Here is a 15,419-nt window from a genome sequence, read left to right as displayed (position 1 = left end):
TAAAGTAATGATATTATTTAACATTAATAAATGTTATAATAAACACAACACTATATAATAAATTATATAATTCTAGCACTTGGGAGGCTGAAGGAGGATCACAGAAGTTCAAGGCCAGCCTGAAGTACATAGTGAGACTCTGACTCAAAAAAAAAAAAGCAAACCAAACAAAAAAAGATTATAGACATGTATGGGTTTGGATTTCTGGCAAGCCCATCCCCCTTGGCCTCTGATCGTGTCCATGCCAGAGCAACTGTGGTTCTAAATCACTCTGGCTTCTGTGCCCACAGGCCACGCTGGCACTGAAGTAAGGGCTGGGGATGACTATAATAGTGTCACTTCTAATACACTACTGCCAAACCAGTAGTAAATAAAATTTTACTGATGCTCAAAGGACAGAGGTTTACAGTAAAGCAAAGATTGTAGTGGGAGCAGGATTAAAGCAGAATCTCTGTAACACATAGGATATGCATAAGTAAAGGACAGCTGAAGATACAACTGTCCCTACCTTTGTGCAGAAATAGAAAACAAGGCCAATTTGGGAAAAAAGGGACTAAAACAGCTGAGGTAACTGATAAGACAGGTACATTGCTAGAGAAGGGAAAGGTTAAGTTAATGACATGCTATGATGAACTGTGAACACAAAGCTAAATTTGAATCTAATTCTGAAGGCAACAAAGAACTATTAAAAGCTTGAGTATGGAAATTAGACAAAGAAATTCTACATTTTATATCTGTTTGGCAAAGTTGGCAAGAAAACCTAGAAGAAAGTAGAAACTAGGGCAGCATTATCAATTTAGAACAGTGCTATCTCCACTTAACACCTGGACAGTCACCCTTACCTTTATTCTGAATAAAGGTATAAGAAAAATGCTTTTTCTTTTTTACTTTTTAAAAATGTTTATTTTATTTTATTTTATTTTTTTTGTTTTTTGTTTTTTGTTTTTTCTCCGGTACCGGGAACCGAACTCACGACGTTGCGCTTGCCAGGCAGGCGCTCCAGGCAGGCGTTTTTGCCGCTGAGCTAAATCCCCAGCCCCTATTTTATTTTTGTAACACTGTAACATGCACCAAAACAAAAACAGCTTTTGGGGGAGGGGACCTTCATTAACATTTAAAATAAGGTACCTACACTATCACCTTAATATTTTTTCCATGTTAAAAACAGAAATATGACTTTTCATTGATCAGATTGGTTAAAAAAATTTATCCAACTTTATTTTGGCACATTGCTGGGGATTGAACCCAGGGCCTTCTACACTAGACAAATATTCTACCACTCAGTTACTTCCCTACCCCTTACCCTAAACCTTAAACATTAAAGTGAAGATGTCTACCATCTAAAAAATTTAAGCTGGTTGTGGTAATACCAGCACTGCATACTGAGTCCAAGGACAGCCTAAACTGCACAGCCAGACCCTGTCTCCAAAAAGAACTCCAAAAAATAAATAAAAAATTTAGTAGGTATACATAGGTCTGATTAGCAAATTCAAGAAAGTACATATAATACGAATAAAGAGGAAAACATTTACCTATGTTGGCATAGGCATTACAATTTTTCTGAAACTACAATCAAAAGGACTGAGGTTTGGGAAATGAAGACATTTCATCTTTACACATTTTTGCCGTGTTAAGAGTTTTCTCTCATCTTATAGTGAAAGCTAAATACCAACATTTACTTCCCACAACACAAACAAGACAAGAGAAAAAAATGGGGACTGAATAAAAATTAGTATTACTATATTAGTACTAGTAGTAAGACTGTATAAAAGCACTTAGACTGTGCCAGGTACTATGATATAATGTATAATGCAGGGGAGATTTATCTCTGTGTTAATGTTTCCTATTATACACTGGAGATTTTATTGTTCATAAAAATTGATCTACAAGTAGCAAAAAGATTTAATTTTACTCATTCATAATTGTTAATATTTACAATCATTTAATAGAAGAGTTGATTAAAACCAGAGCACTCTAATTTACTTACCATTCAATCATGAGGAGACGATTAAGACAATCTTCCCCACATGCTACTTCACCTTGAGCCCTTTCATCTTTAGAAAGAGGTGTACACTCACACTGCATTCGCTTAATGTCCCTGTGGGATTTATTCTTCTTTCTATTGAGTAAAATTTCATTAAAAACTGTTAAATAAATCTCCTGGAGATAGCATATGTATTTATGAGATGTTAATAAGATTATTTAACATTATGTTATACAATAAGTGTTATCACAAATATTGAACATTAACAAATGTAAAAATAATGACATTTAATACATATTAATTTTACATTTAATGATTCTCATATATCATTCAAAAGCAAGAAAACATCTCAAATGAGCATCCGTAAGACTAAAAACTCTAAGAACTATATTATAGAACAACAGATACAACCTTAACCTTAGCAGATGGTAGGACAGAATGAGCTCAAATCTATCATTCTATAATGTACCCCTTTCTCGCCTAGTTCACGTCAGCTAAGTCCCACATTCTGGGCAATTTCAAGTGCTAAAAAGTCATATTGAGCTTAGGAGAAAAGTGGAATTCGTTGAGTTTCAAATAATGACACAGGTGGTTATAGTTTAACAATCAGATCTCTATCTGGGCATGGTGGCACCCAGCACTCTGGGAGGCTGAGGCAGGAGAATCACAAGTTTGAGCCCAGCCTAGCCAACTCAGCAGAATTCTGTCTGAAAATAAAAGGGGCAGGGGAGGGGAGCTGGAGTTCAGTTCAGTGCAAAGGCTCTGAATCCAATACCCAGGACTGAAAAAAACTGAAAAAGGAGACTTCATCGAGAATAAATAATTGTTGAAGTACAAAGCTGAGAAACAAAGTTGCTAAATTTTTAACTAAGAGCTTTATGGGCAACAGGACAAGCAAGACCTCATCTCAAATTAAAATTTAAAATAATAATAAAATATTTTAGTGGCAAAACTTTCCCAATGCAGACAAACCTAGTACGGAGAAGAAAACTGTTCAATTTTATTTGGAATCATAAAAATCTATGGCAGGGATTGTAAAGCAGAAGTAAAAATGTGATTTTTGGCCTTTTTGTTGTAGTTTATTTTTTTGAGACAGGATCTCACTATGTAGGCCAGGTTGGGCTCGAATTCTTGGCGATTCTCCTACCTCATCCTCCTAAGTGCTAGGATTATACAGTTAGAGTCTATTTTTTAACACTGGTCAAAATTTAAAAAAAAAAAAAAAAAATCAAGGATAGTCAAAAAAGATCTGCTTGAGGGGGCCGAGGATACAGCTCAGCAGCAAAGCACCTGCCTGGCAAGCACAAAGTCCTGAGTTCGATTCCCAGTACAAAAAAAAAAAAAAATCTGCTTGAGATTAGGAAACGATAACTATCAGACAGTGAAGAACACAACTGTTTTTCATAAGTAGCTATCATAATTTCCTACCTCTAATTTGCTTCGCTCTTCAACACTTGTTCTACGCTAGTTCATTTTATAAAGTACCTAAGGAATATCCTGATTGTCTCCATTACATTTAAGAAAACAGAATTATTTCTCTGGACCAACTAAAGATACAATTCATTAATGAACAGATGAGTATACTTAACCTAAAGATGAAGAAAATATTCATTTGCAAATATTTTAAAAAGGGCTGTAGTTTTGCTGACTCAGCAAATTTATTCTGGCTTGCTTTTGAAAGCCTGATTTTGCTAACAGGCACAGATTTTTTCCAGTAAGTCTATTTTCACTGGACATAAGACTAATTTTTTCATTATATTCATACTATTTCACAAGAATGTGTCAGCAGCTCTTAAATGCCTAGCTAGCATATAACACACACTTTATATTCTTTCACAAATTCCATCAACTTCCTCAGACAATTCCTAAAAGACACTGCCTGAGACACCAAATATTTTGAACTGAAATCTAATTTACAACTATCTGTAACAGGCTCTCTACAACATAAAAAAAAAATTATTTAATAGAAAAAAAAACTTCTGGTGGGACCTAACTGTACATGAAATCTTGTACATTACCTACATGGTAGAAAATCTGACTTAAAATGTTGAATATGTTTAAAAGAATGATAGGTTGATTCTCTACTTGGAGGAAGTTTTCCAAGAGGAGGGAATGGGTAGGTTGGAAAGTATATACACACATATATAGTACATGTACACATAGATCAGTCAACATCCATTTGTATAGAGAAAAACAGGATTACTAAGGAGTCTGTCTCATAGACTGAGAAGCTCTGCTTTACAGAACTGTTTTCATCACCCATACTTTCATACCTTCCTTCACAAGAGATATTTGATAATCATTTTACCATTTCTAAAATGCTACACTATTATCAAATTTAACCTTTTAAGAATACATTAAAATAACTCACAAAAAACTGTAGTAATCTAGTTCCTGTTTTATCAAAGTACAGAAAGATATTTGTGTATATTCACTGTGTATATTTTGGAAAAAGGAAAAAAATCAAACACATTTTTCCTTCACTAAGAGCAGTCTATTTGCTGGAGTTTAATTTCAGTTTTAGTCATACATTTACATTAAAGAGGAATCAGAGAAACACTGAACTAGCCTAAATGATACCAAATCAAAGATGTAATGAGAGGGTCAGGGAAATAGCTTAGCAGCACAGTGCCTGCCTGGCAAGCACAAGATCCTGAGTTCAATTCCTAGTACAAAAAAAAAAAAAAAAAAGAAAAAAAGAAAAGTAATGAGAAGAAAAAAATTAAAACATCCCCATTCCTGGAGGGAAATAAAAAAAACCTGGAGAAAGAAATTACATCCAAATAGTCAACAATACTTATAGCATTTAATTTTACATTTTATCACACAATTCTATTTCAGTTTGAAGTTCTGAAATGCTAACTTTTTAAAAAAGAAAGCTGAAATTTGTCTGATAAAAATTAGGCTCACCTTTCTGTTAAATAAACATTTTCTTCAATAAGATCAAAGTAACAAGGCATCTTCCCCTGCTTGGCACATTCCTTCCATCGCTGTGGATCCCTGAAGTCATCCATGACACAGGAAGGGCCAATCAGCTCTGAACCTGGGGCCACTAGTGTCTCTCCCTGCTCTATATCCACTCTAACTTTCTTTCTGTCCTGAAGCTCACCATCACTTTCAGAATCACTCTCCAATTCCTGCCTCCGTTTTTTAAGAGGCCCTCGATCTTTGATATCACTTTTTTCCAGGTTTTTTGAAAAATCTTTTCTTTCACTTATAGCTATAGAGTCCCTAACAGAATTGCTGCTTATTTCAGGTGCTTGCACTGACCCCTTGTCCTTCTGAAGGGACAGAAGGAATTTATTAGACTGGCTTATAAAGTGAGATTCACCCCGTTGATCCCAATTCTCTTCCTCTTCATGATCATCTGTTAGAGAATCTGGAACCTGCCCTTGAATTCGTTCATAAGCAACCCCAGATCCAGGAGGTCTACCTGCTGATCTCGGATCCCAGTAGCCGTTGCCTTGCCAGTAGTTACGGTTCCCACCATACTGTTCTGCACTTTGCTGATATTTGTGTGCACCACAGGCTCCATAGCTGCTGTCAGGTTGCTGGTATGTGGTAGTAGGTTTTTCTTGTTGAGAGAAGTCCCACCCTAGGCTTCTGAGCTCTTCCGATGAGTACAAGCCATCCACGCGGGAGATATCACAAGAAGAAAAATTCAACTCCGTTTTTCCAAGTCTACTATCTGGCCTGTTAGGGAAAGTGGTCTGTTGCCGAGACTTACTTGGGATATCTTCAAAATCATCAGAAGAATAAGCTGGTAGCTCTTCTTGTTGCCTAGAGGATGTTTTGGTTTTTACTATTTCTTCTGAATTTGAGTGACCCAGAAGGTCAGATTTCACATCTGTATGACTTGTGCTATCAACACCATCATTCTGAGAGTGAGCAGTTTCAGGCAGGTGGTTATCTACTTGTTTTCTGCTGGATTGCATAAAAGAAATTTCTGGATTCTTCTCTGTACCTTTATGAAAGAAGAACTTTTCAGTTTGAAGACAGCCTTTACTTGCTATATTCTCAAATTTTTCCTCATATGAATGTCTCCTTGATTCCAATCTCTCATCTTCCCAATGGTCGGAATAATGTTTGTAACTCTGATTGCTCCGAGAAGAACATGGACTTGTTTCTTCCATAGGCAAGGTGGAATTCTTTGGCACAACCACAACAGATTGGAGACGGTTTCTTGGAATACTGCTGTCGTCAGAATCTGTATCTTCTGAATCACTTTCATCACTTGAACTTTCAGAGGAACCAGAATAATCTTCATGGACCGTAGATACAATTTCAGGGGCATGACCACTACTATCACATTTTAAGGTATAAGTTACACCAACACTGTCTTCCATTGTTAAATTCAAATCACAAGACGAAAGTACAACTTCTGAGTCATCAGATATATGTGCATGCCCCCTTCTTCCTTCTTCATCTAAAGTGATCTCTGGTCTTCCTCTTCTATCAGGCAATATGGAATTCCCTTCTTCTTGAGCCTCTTGCAAACATTTCCCAGACAGCCCATTATTATGCCTGTTTTCCCAAGAAGCAAATGCCTTTCCTGAATCAGGAAAGCCACTACTTACGTCTAGTATTTTTTCTTTCCCTGCATGCTTTAAAACGTCTGTGCTTTTTTTACTCTTCAGCACTCCATCCAGAACTGGAAATATGTTCTCACCACACTGCAAGAGAGTCAAACTGTCCACTTTTATTCCTGGGGGAAGACTCTGAAGAGATGAAGCAATACCTGAACTCCCAATAGGTTCATATGAACCATCCAAATGATTAACAGAAGCTGAACTAGTGCTACCAACACTCTGTCTATGTTCTCCACATGTAAATTTTGAGTGCTGATCTGTCAGATTTCTCTTATCACATGTAACTGTTTTTGATTCCAAATGTACATTCATAAAGCTATTTGAGGAAATCTTCATAACTGAAGGCTCAATATTTTCAGCTTCCGAATAACACAAAGAAGGGTTACTCTCATTAGCAGTACAATACCTATCTGAATCTTTGGTTTTGCAGCAAGAAACTCTCGTATCAACTGGCTCCTTTACCACTGTCTTGGAACAATCTGTAGTCATAACTGGCAAAGACGTGTTGTTATCCTTGCGTGGTAACACCAGAGGTTCTGTTTCTTTAAATGGACTTTGTGACTTATGCTGCATGCAAGTATCCTCCAAGTCTTTTTCCTTGCACCTAATATTCTGAAATCCATTTGATGAAGATATGCATGCTTTGATCAAAGGAGATACCTCTGATCCAGTCACACTATCATCAGATGTCATCAAAACAGCATCAGTTTTAGAAGTGCAAAATATCACATCAGATTCTGCCCCAGAAGATCCGTTTATATTTAATTCAATGGGACAAAAGTTTCTTAATTTATCATTCTTCACTTTAGATAATGAGTCCAATTCTTTAATACTATCATGGCTATCACGTCCTATAAATTCTGACTTAAAAATAGGTGATTCATCTAGCTTTTTAAAAGTAGGTGAATCATTTAACCGATTTGATGGAGATGGAGACCCAGTCTTTTCTCTTTCAGGAATTTTACTAATTGTTCTTAATTCACTACCTTTTGAACAAGGAGCCTGTAAACTAAAAGAATGAGACTGTTTGCTTTCCTCATTTAATTCTGTACAACAGAAAGAATTTTTAAATTTGTCAGACTTGGGCATTGACTTTGAAAGGGCAGATTTATAACGGGAAGCACTATAATCGTGCTTGGAATATGAAGACCCCCACCGGAATCCCAGGTCACTAGGAGAACAACATCTTTTTATTACTTCATTTTCTGAAGTCCTTTTGGATTCTCTCTCTAGTTTGGAAGAATACTTTCCTCTTCTCTCTATCTCTAAGTAAGAGGTCTCAGTCTTGCAGTCCCGATCAGATTTAGAATAGGATGATGTTCTCAGGTCTCTGTAAGAGGAGGAATGAGATGAGGTGCGCCTTGAGTAGGTCTTCTTATACTCATCTTCAGAGTCAGAACTCTCTCGTCCCCTGTTATCTGAATATGGCCGAGAATAGCGTGTCCTCTCTCGATAAGGGGAATTCCTATGGTAGCGTCGATCAGAGTCATAATAATGAGATCGTTCTGACCGGGAATAGGATAAACTAGCTCTAGACCCTCTGTCAGATCTGGAACGAGATCTGCTCCGCCGTCGCTCTCTTTCTGATCTACATCGGGAAGATACATACCGAGTATCTCTTTCAAATTTTGAGTAGCTAAAATATTTATCATCTCTTTCTGTTTTAGATCGTGAAGATTTACCTAAATCTTCACTTTTTAAAGGTGCTGAGCTCTTTTTTATATCTCTTTCCTTTTCAATGCTTGCCGAAATTTTTAAATCATGTGATCTTTGACTGGAGGAAGTCCGTACAGAATCTTCATCAGATTCTGAGCCAAGAAACGTACCTTCAAATTGTGAATATTTCTTCTTAGAACCTGATTTTTTAGAGCTTAGACTAATCTTAGAACTATCTGGAATTTCTTCTTCCTTCCCAATATGGGAATCTTCTTTTTGTGAGGGAGTATCTACTTGATCATTCAGATTTTGAGTTACATGTTCTTCTGAACTGTTAGATATAACGTCCTGCTTAGTATCCACTTCTAAAGACTCTTGTACAAGTGTAGCTGGCGATTCTTTCAGAGTTTTAACTGCTACATCTACTGGTAAGGATACTGGTGCAGTGGTTAGAACTGTTACTGGTGTGTGCGGTGAGGCCCCTGGCTCTGTTATTGGTGCTGGTGATGAGGGTGTTGTGGCTTGGGGAGGTGGAGGTGGTGGAGGTGGAGATGAAGGTGGTGAGTCTACAGTTGTTGATTCTGCTATGACTGCTGCTGGTATCTGCACTGTGGGAGGAGATGGAGATGCTACTGCTGAGGTGGTAGCCAGCAATGGCCTGGATGTTACATGAAGCAGATGTTTTTTAAAATGAATTTTGCCCAATTCCACTCTTGATTTTGGTGGTGAAGATTCTTCTGTAGTAGTTAAGGTATCTCCAATGTCTACTTTAATTTTAGGAGTTGAGTCTACTTGAGATAAAGCAGGAGAGTTTGGTGTATCATTTTGTTTTTCATTGCCAAGTGCAGTGAGAAATCTATTCTGCAAAGTTTTTTTTGTAAGGCTGAAGCTGAATGACACCTTCTGTCGTCCTTGTTCTTCCAAATTAACTTTTGTTTTGGTGCCTTTGGGCAAAAATCGACTAGAAGCAACACCTTTGAACACTGGTCCTTTGATGAAACCTGTTTTCTGCACACTTTCAATCTTTGCCTAGAAATAAATGAAACAAATAATTACTAATTCAATAAACAGTAGTACTTTCAAATGGCTACCATCACAGTTTAAAATGATTATCAGTCAGGAAAAAGTATTTTTTAATTGTGAAAAACATTTTTTTGGCAAGAACAGAATGAATTTTACTATGCTACAGATTTTTTTCAACTATTATGGAAATTTTCAAACATACTCAACAGTATAGAAAATAGTATAATATACCACTAAATAGTCATTTCTACTTTCAACAATTACCAATATGTTCCCATTCTTATTTTGCTTACATAAAAAAAAATTCATCTGATTTTGTAGCTTTTTCCAGGTAGTATTTTTCAGCAAGAATTTTTTTAGACCTGGTATGTATTTAAAGGACATATATATAAAGGGCAGTAGCTAACATCTTACTACACAAGATAGTTTGTCCTTGTGTTCTACCTGATAAGAAACAATAGAGATTAACAAAACCTATGGCCTCCTGGTATCATATACAATCAGTTGGGTGTATCACAAAAATACAGATCTGTAGCCCACAGATTAATCTAGGGGATTAATTCAGTAGTTCTAAGATGAAGCAAGAACATTTGTTTTGGGTGTTATTTTATTTTCCTAGGAAGTGGTGTGGATGGCAAACACCAAAAACAATTCTAGAAAGCTTTCCAGGGAAACCCCTGGTACAAGGCAGCCTCCCATCTCAATCATTTTACAGACAATGGTAACTAAATGAAGGCCAGGCCTTCTGCCTTTTGGAAATTATTTGTCTCAGCACACTGTCCTATCTCTACCTGGGCCACACACACCTGGGCAATGCCAATTTAGAGTCTGATACTACTATATAAGCAGTTACATACACAGTGATACTTCTCTCTCCATTATTTGCCAAACCACCAAAGAAAATGGTACAAATTAGAAGTTAAAGGCATAACCTAAGTCAGTGGTGGTGAACCTATGGCATGAGTGCCACAGTGGGCTGTCTGTAACATTGAAAGCTCTAAGACATTTGCCAACACTGACATAGGCTGTAAAGGAAATTAAAAAGACAGCAGAGAGGGGCTGGGGATTTAGCTCAGCGGCAAAAGCGCCTGCCTGGCAAGCGCAAGGTCATGAGTTCGGTTCCCGGTACCGGAGAAAAACCAAAAAAAAAAAAAAAAAGAAAAAGAAAAAGACAGCAGAGAACCAGAAACATATACAGTGACAAACTGAAGACTAAATTAAAGATGACATACACTTACTATCTAAAAAAATTTTTCTAATGATAATCTTTAATCAGCTTTGGCTATTTAAGAGTAATTTTCCCCTTCAACATAGTGAAATCTGCAATCAGTTTTTAAAAGTATAAACTACTCAAATAGGAAAATGTTTTCACATACAACAGCACAGACTAGTAGTTTTCAAATACTTTTTTCTTTTTTGAGGGGGCGGGAGGACAGTACCAGAATTCGAACTCTGGACCTCGCGCTTGCCAGGTAGGCACTGTGCCACTGAGCTATATTTTTAGCCCCTCAAACACTTTTAAGAAACAGAATCTACTTTTCAAAATAAATTTTAAAAGGAAGCTCCATAGATAAAAACATATAAAATTTATCTCCAGAGCTGCTTTCATTTACCTTTTCTAGAATTATTAAAGACTTAATGTTTAAAAAACATTTTCTTAGCTGGGCACAGTGGCCCACACCTATAAATCCCAGCACTCCAGAAGGCTAGGACAGGTGGAAGGCAACTTCAAGCACAGTCTGAGACAACTTCATGACTCAGCAAGACTGTCTCAAAACAAAATATAAAAACCGGGCTAGGGATGTAATCCCATACAAAGGCCCGGGGCTTAATCTCCAGTACTACTGAGGGAGGAAGGCAAAGAGGGAGAAAGGGAAGAACTGCATACATAACATCCCTCATGGAAATGTGCTGCTGTAGCTCCAAAAACAAAATCAAGAAAAAAGTATTATTTTACTTCACATTCAAAACGATAGCTACAACTTTAAATATTTCCAGCTTTTATCCAGTGTCTAAAATAGAGGTCAATCCCACAATCACTGAATGACTAGTTAAATTACACTTACCTCATTTTCTTCTTCTCTATTTCCATCCAGCCAAGAAAACATGCAAAAGAATAAACAGAAATTATACTTAAAATGATTGAAATGAAGGTTTAGTACCTGTAAGTATATTTCATCTGAAATATCCATTCCATTGTCTCAGATACATTCAATTTAACAAAAATGGATTGAAGACAGTGCCATACTATGTTCTATGTGCTAGAGATCAGAGGTGAGTAAGAAAGATTTCCTGCCCTTAAAGAACTCAGTTTTCAGCCAGGCCTGGTGGCACAGACCTGTGATCCCAGCACTCAGGAGGCTGAGGCAGGAGGATCAAAACTTCAAGGCCAGACTAGGGTACAGAGGGAATTCAAGGCCAGTTTGAACTGCCTCTGTCTTATACAGGCGCACAGCAAGCAAGACCCCGTCTCAAAAAAAAAAAAAAAAAGGAAGGAAGGAAGGAAAGAAAGAAGGAATGAATTTAGTTTCCTTTAAACTACAGAATATACTTTTTGCTAAAGTTATTCCAACAGAATAGAGCAAATACAAAGCTAGAAATACATAAGGTATAGTAACAAAGTAAGCAACTAATTTAGTGAGGGTAGAAATACAAAGAATCTTTCCTGAAGAGGGGACTAGGGTTTTCTGCTTTTTTGTTTACTTGTTCTGCGGTAGTGAAAACTGAACCCAGAGATGCTCTATCACTAAACTGGATTCTCAGTCTTTTTAAATTTTTTTGTTTTAAAATGGCCTCATATGCACCTATAGTCCCAGCACTCACAAGGCTGAAGCAAGAGGATCACAACTTCAAGGCCTGCCCGAGCCACACAGCAGGTTCAAGGCCAACCTGGAGCATAGACCAAGACCTTGGCTCAAAAAACAAAAACAATCCAGGTGTGGTAGTGCATGCCTGCAATCCCAGCACTCAGAAGGCTGGGGCAGGAGGATCGTTACAAGTACGAGGCCAGCCTGGGCTACAAAGTGAGCTGAAGGCCAGCCTGAACTGCATAGCGAGACCTTCTCTCAAAAAGAAACAAACCCAGGTGACTTCAAACTTGTAATTTTCCTTTCTCAGCCTCCTGAGATGCTAGAAACACACAACACTATGCCACCAAACCTGGCTAGAGGATTAACTTTAACTGCAAGGGAGATCTCACACAGGGGGAGGTCCCAGGCAATGACAGAGACTAATATAAATATACATATACTTTATATTTAAAGCAGCTCAATATTTATCTGGGCATGGTGGCACACACCATAATCCTAGCACTTGGATGGCAGAAGCAGAATGATCCCAGAGGTCAAGGCCAGCATGAGCTACATAGGGAGTTCAAAGCTCGCCTACGTAGGCAGGGACCAGTCTTTTAAAAAAATAAAATAGTTCTATACTACCTCAGTATAAGGCATAAGGCAAAAAGAAGCCAACAATCAAGTAGAATAGGGAGCAGCGGCCAGGTCCACAGATTAACTTTTTTATTAAGAGTCATTTCAAGCCAGGTGTGGTGGTGCACACCTATAATCCCAGCACTTTTGCTAAATCCAAGATGCTCCACACCACAGTATATCTGCTCCATATATCACAGTACACAGCTTGTTGAACTGAAAGGTAACCACATAGTATCCTAACTGGGAGGAAATGAACACCAAAAGTCTCCTGTATATGTTAGTGCACCATGGCATGCTGAGGGACTATCTACCTGGAGGAAGGGAAGCTACAAAAGAGCATGACAGCTAAGTAAGTATTTTAAGCAGCTTGCTCTGTAGGTTCTATGTGGCAAGAACTGAAAACAACAATCTATGGAGGGGAGGCGGTAACCAGGAATCAAACTCAAGACCTCAGGCTCACCAGGCAGGTACTGTGCCACTGACCTAAACCCCCAGACCCAACAATCTATTTTAAATGCTCCTTAAATATACAAGATCATCTTCCCAAATGTTTGTGGTAGTCAAACCAAATAAGAGGCTCAAGCGGGGAAGCCAACAATACATGGATGGGATCTGAAGCAGTGCCAAATCATGTTTTTTTCCCACTCCAAAACCCTCCTAGATATCTCATAAGAACTACTGTACTGCTAGTCATGGTGAAACACAACTCTAATCCCAGCACTCTGGAAGGCTGATGCAGAAGGGATCACAAGCTACAGCCAGGCCTGGGCAACTTATTGAGACCATGTTTCAAAACCTGTAAGCAAATAAATACATACATAAATAAAATGGCTGGTGACATAGGTCACTGCAAATGCCCTGGGTTCAATCTCAGTATAACAATAATAATAATGATGGTAATGATAGTTTTTTACGAGTTTTGACAGTTTTAAGAGATAGTTAAGTTTCAAAATAAAAGCTTGGCATAATGCGTCCTGTAGTCCCACTTGCTTCTAAGAGAAGGCTGAGGCAGAAAGAATGCATGAGCCCAGGTGCTCAAGACCAGCCTGGATAACAAGAATCCATCTCAAAGTAAACAAAATAAAGCAAGCATATCCCTTTTGGCCTCTACATATATTTTTCTGACATCATTAGCTGAAAGTTGGGAAACTGGCCAGGCAAAGAGACTTTAAGAAAATCCATGTATGGGGAACAGAAATCAAAGTAGACAATAATTCTCAATGTTGCTGCCTCAGGTTGGACATTAGCAATTTATAACAGAACTGGCACACCTGTTCTAAGAGCATTAAACTTTCACAGGAAACAAATGGTGAGATAACCCAGCATAACAGGTAGGACAAGAAGGGTAGAAGGCAAGGGCCAAAATAACTGAAAATACTCCCAAGAATGCTGAAATGACTGACCTAGAGATCCACAGATAATAGAGAAAAGGGAATGAAATCTGAAGGAAGATGATAAAGTGAAGGAACAGGGCAAAGGCAAGACAATACTGGTGGCTTCGAAGAGTAGATTTGGTGAAAACCAGAAAAAGGAGAGTAAGGTAGAAGAATTAGAAATTATAGTGAGAGTGGTATTTTAGAACTGTGGTGTACTTCAAGAAAACAACAGGATCTAGACATGATCATGAGAGTAGATTCCTGCAATTTGTAAAACGGCAAGACTTTTTTTTTTTTTTAATGAAAGTGTCAGGTCACAATTAATAGCAAAAATCAGCCCTAAACTCAAGGCCAGTAGTAGAACACAAGGCCCTCAGTTCCATTACCAGTACCAAAAGAAAAACAGTATCAGTTCTCAAATCAATCACAACAGGTTTAACTTGACAACTTGCTCAAGTAGTACTCTGGGCTCCTAAGAAAGGTGCCTGCTACACCATGCCCCAAGGACAGAATCATACAGAAATACTGGCAAGGAATCCTCCCCAATCCCTAAATGATTATATCTCCATTACTAGGAACGAAATGAAATTTCACAGCTCTTGCTCCAAACCCCCAGGTCTTGTTCTTACTTTAGGTTTTCAACTCCTTAACCTGCTACCCAGCAAAAACGTGAAAACATCTGCGAGTGTGGTTAGAATAAAGGAAAAGTTCAAAAAAGTATGTGCTTGCTTCGGCAGCACATATATATACTAAAAAAAGTTGAACTACAGATCTCTAATGATATGGAAATACATACCCGACAAAAAGTCTTCCAAATTAAAACATCACAAAAGGTCACAACCTCCAAGCTTTCTGCTTATCCTATGATCATATATATTTGCAAACCTTTTCTAAACAGTTAAGCTACCTACCCTCCCATGGGTCAAAATTTGGTAGGGAATGAATGTCCCAGCTAACTGCCCTGAGTGAGGTGGGCAAAAGTGAAAACTACATCCAAACATATTTTAGTTAGCACACAACCACACTGGACTGCTCAACGACATAATGAAAAAGGTAACACTTAATTACCAGTCCTCATCAGCCGTGGTGGTGCACACCTGTAATCCCAGCTATTTGAGAGCTTGTTTGGAAGTTCTAGCAGGCAAGTGCAGCTACTCATATACCCCTGACTGAGGAAACATCCTCCTCTATTAGGGACAGTGGTCCTCTTTAACCAAATGCACTACTTTCATAGCTTCAGGAGGGATGCACATAAAGCAATAAGGGAGGAAGGTTACACCTCCCCAGCCAGCCAGATTAGCCAAATCAACCCTGGTGATCAATGGGGTAATGGATCATCAATGGGTAACAGGTGTCACAGCCA

General features: G+C 38.0%; 1 protein-coding gene across 1 annotated transcript in view; it reads right to left on the bottom strand.

The window, feature by feature from the left end:
* Setd2 (SET domain containing 2) overlaps nucleotides 1–15,419 on the bottom strand; it is a gene marked incomplete at its 5' end in the record, with an annotated part of 107,785 nt that overhangs the window by 76,280 nt on the left and 16,086 nt on the right. The window contains 3 exon segments of the mRNA XM_013513427.1: nucleotides 1,988–2,119; nucleotides 4,895–9,258; nucleotides 11,319–11,334. Of these exon segments, the coding sequence (XP_013368881.1) occupies nucleotides 1,988–2,119; nucleotides 4,895–9,258; nucleotides 11,319–11,334 (4,512 nt within the window).

This window comes from Chinchilla lanigera, unplaced genomic scaffold, assembly GCF_000276665.1.
Source record: "Chinchilla lanigera isolate Chin_1 unplaced genomic scaffold, ChiLan1.0 scaffold00019, whole genome shotgun sequence".
Lineage (NCBI taxonomy): Eukaryota > Metazoa > Chordata > Mammalia > Rodentia > Chinchillidae > Chinchilla > Chinchilla lanigera.
This window is presented reverse-complemented; position numbering and strand designations above follow the sequence as displayed.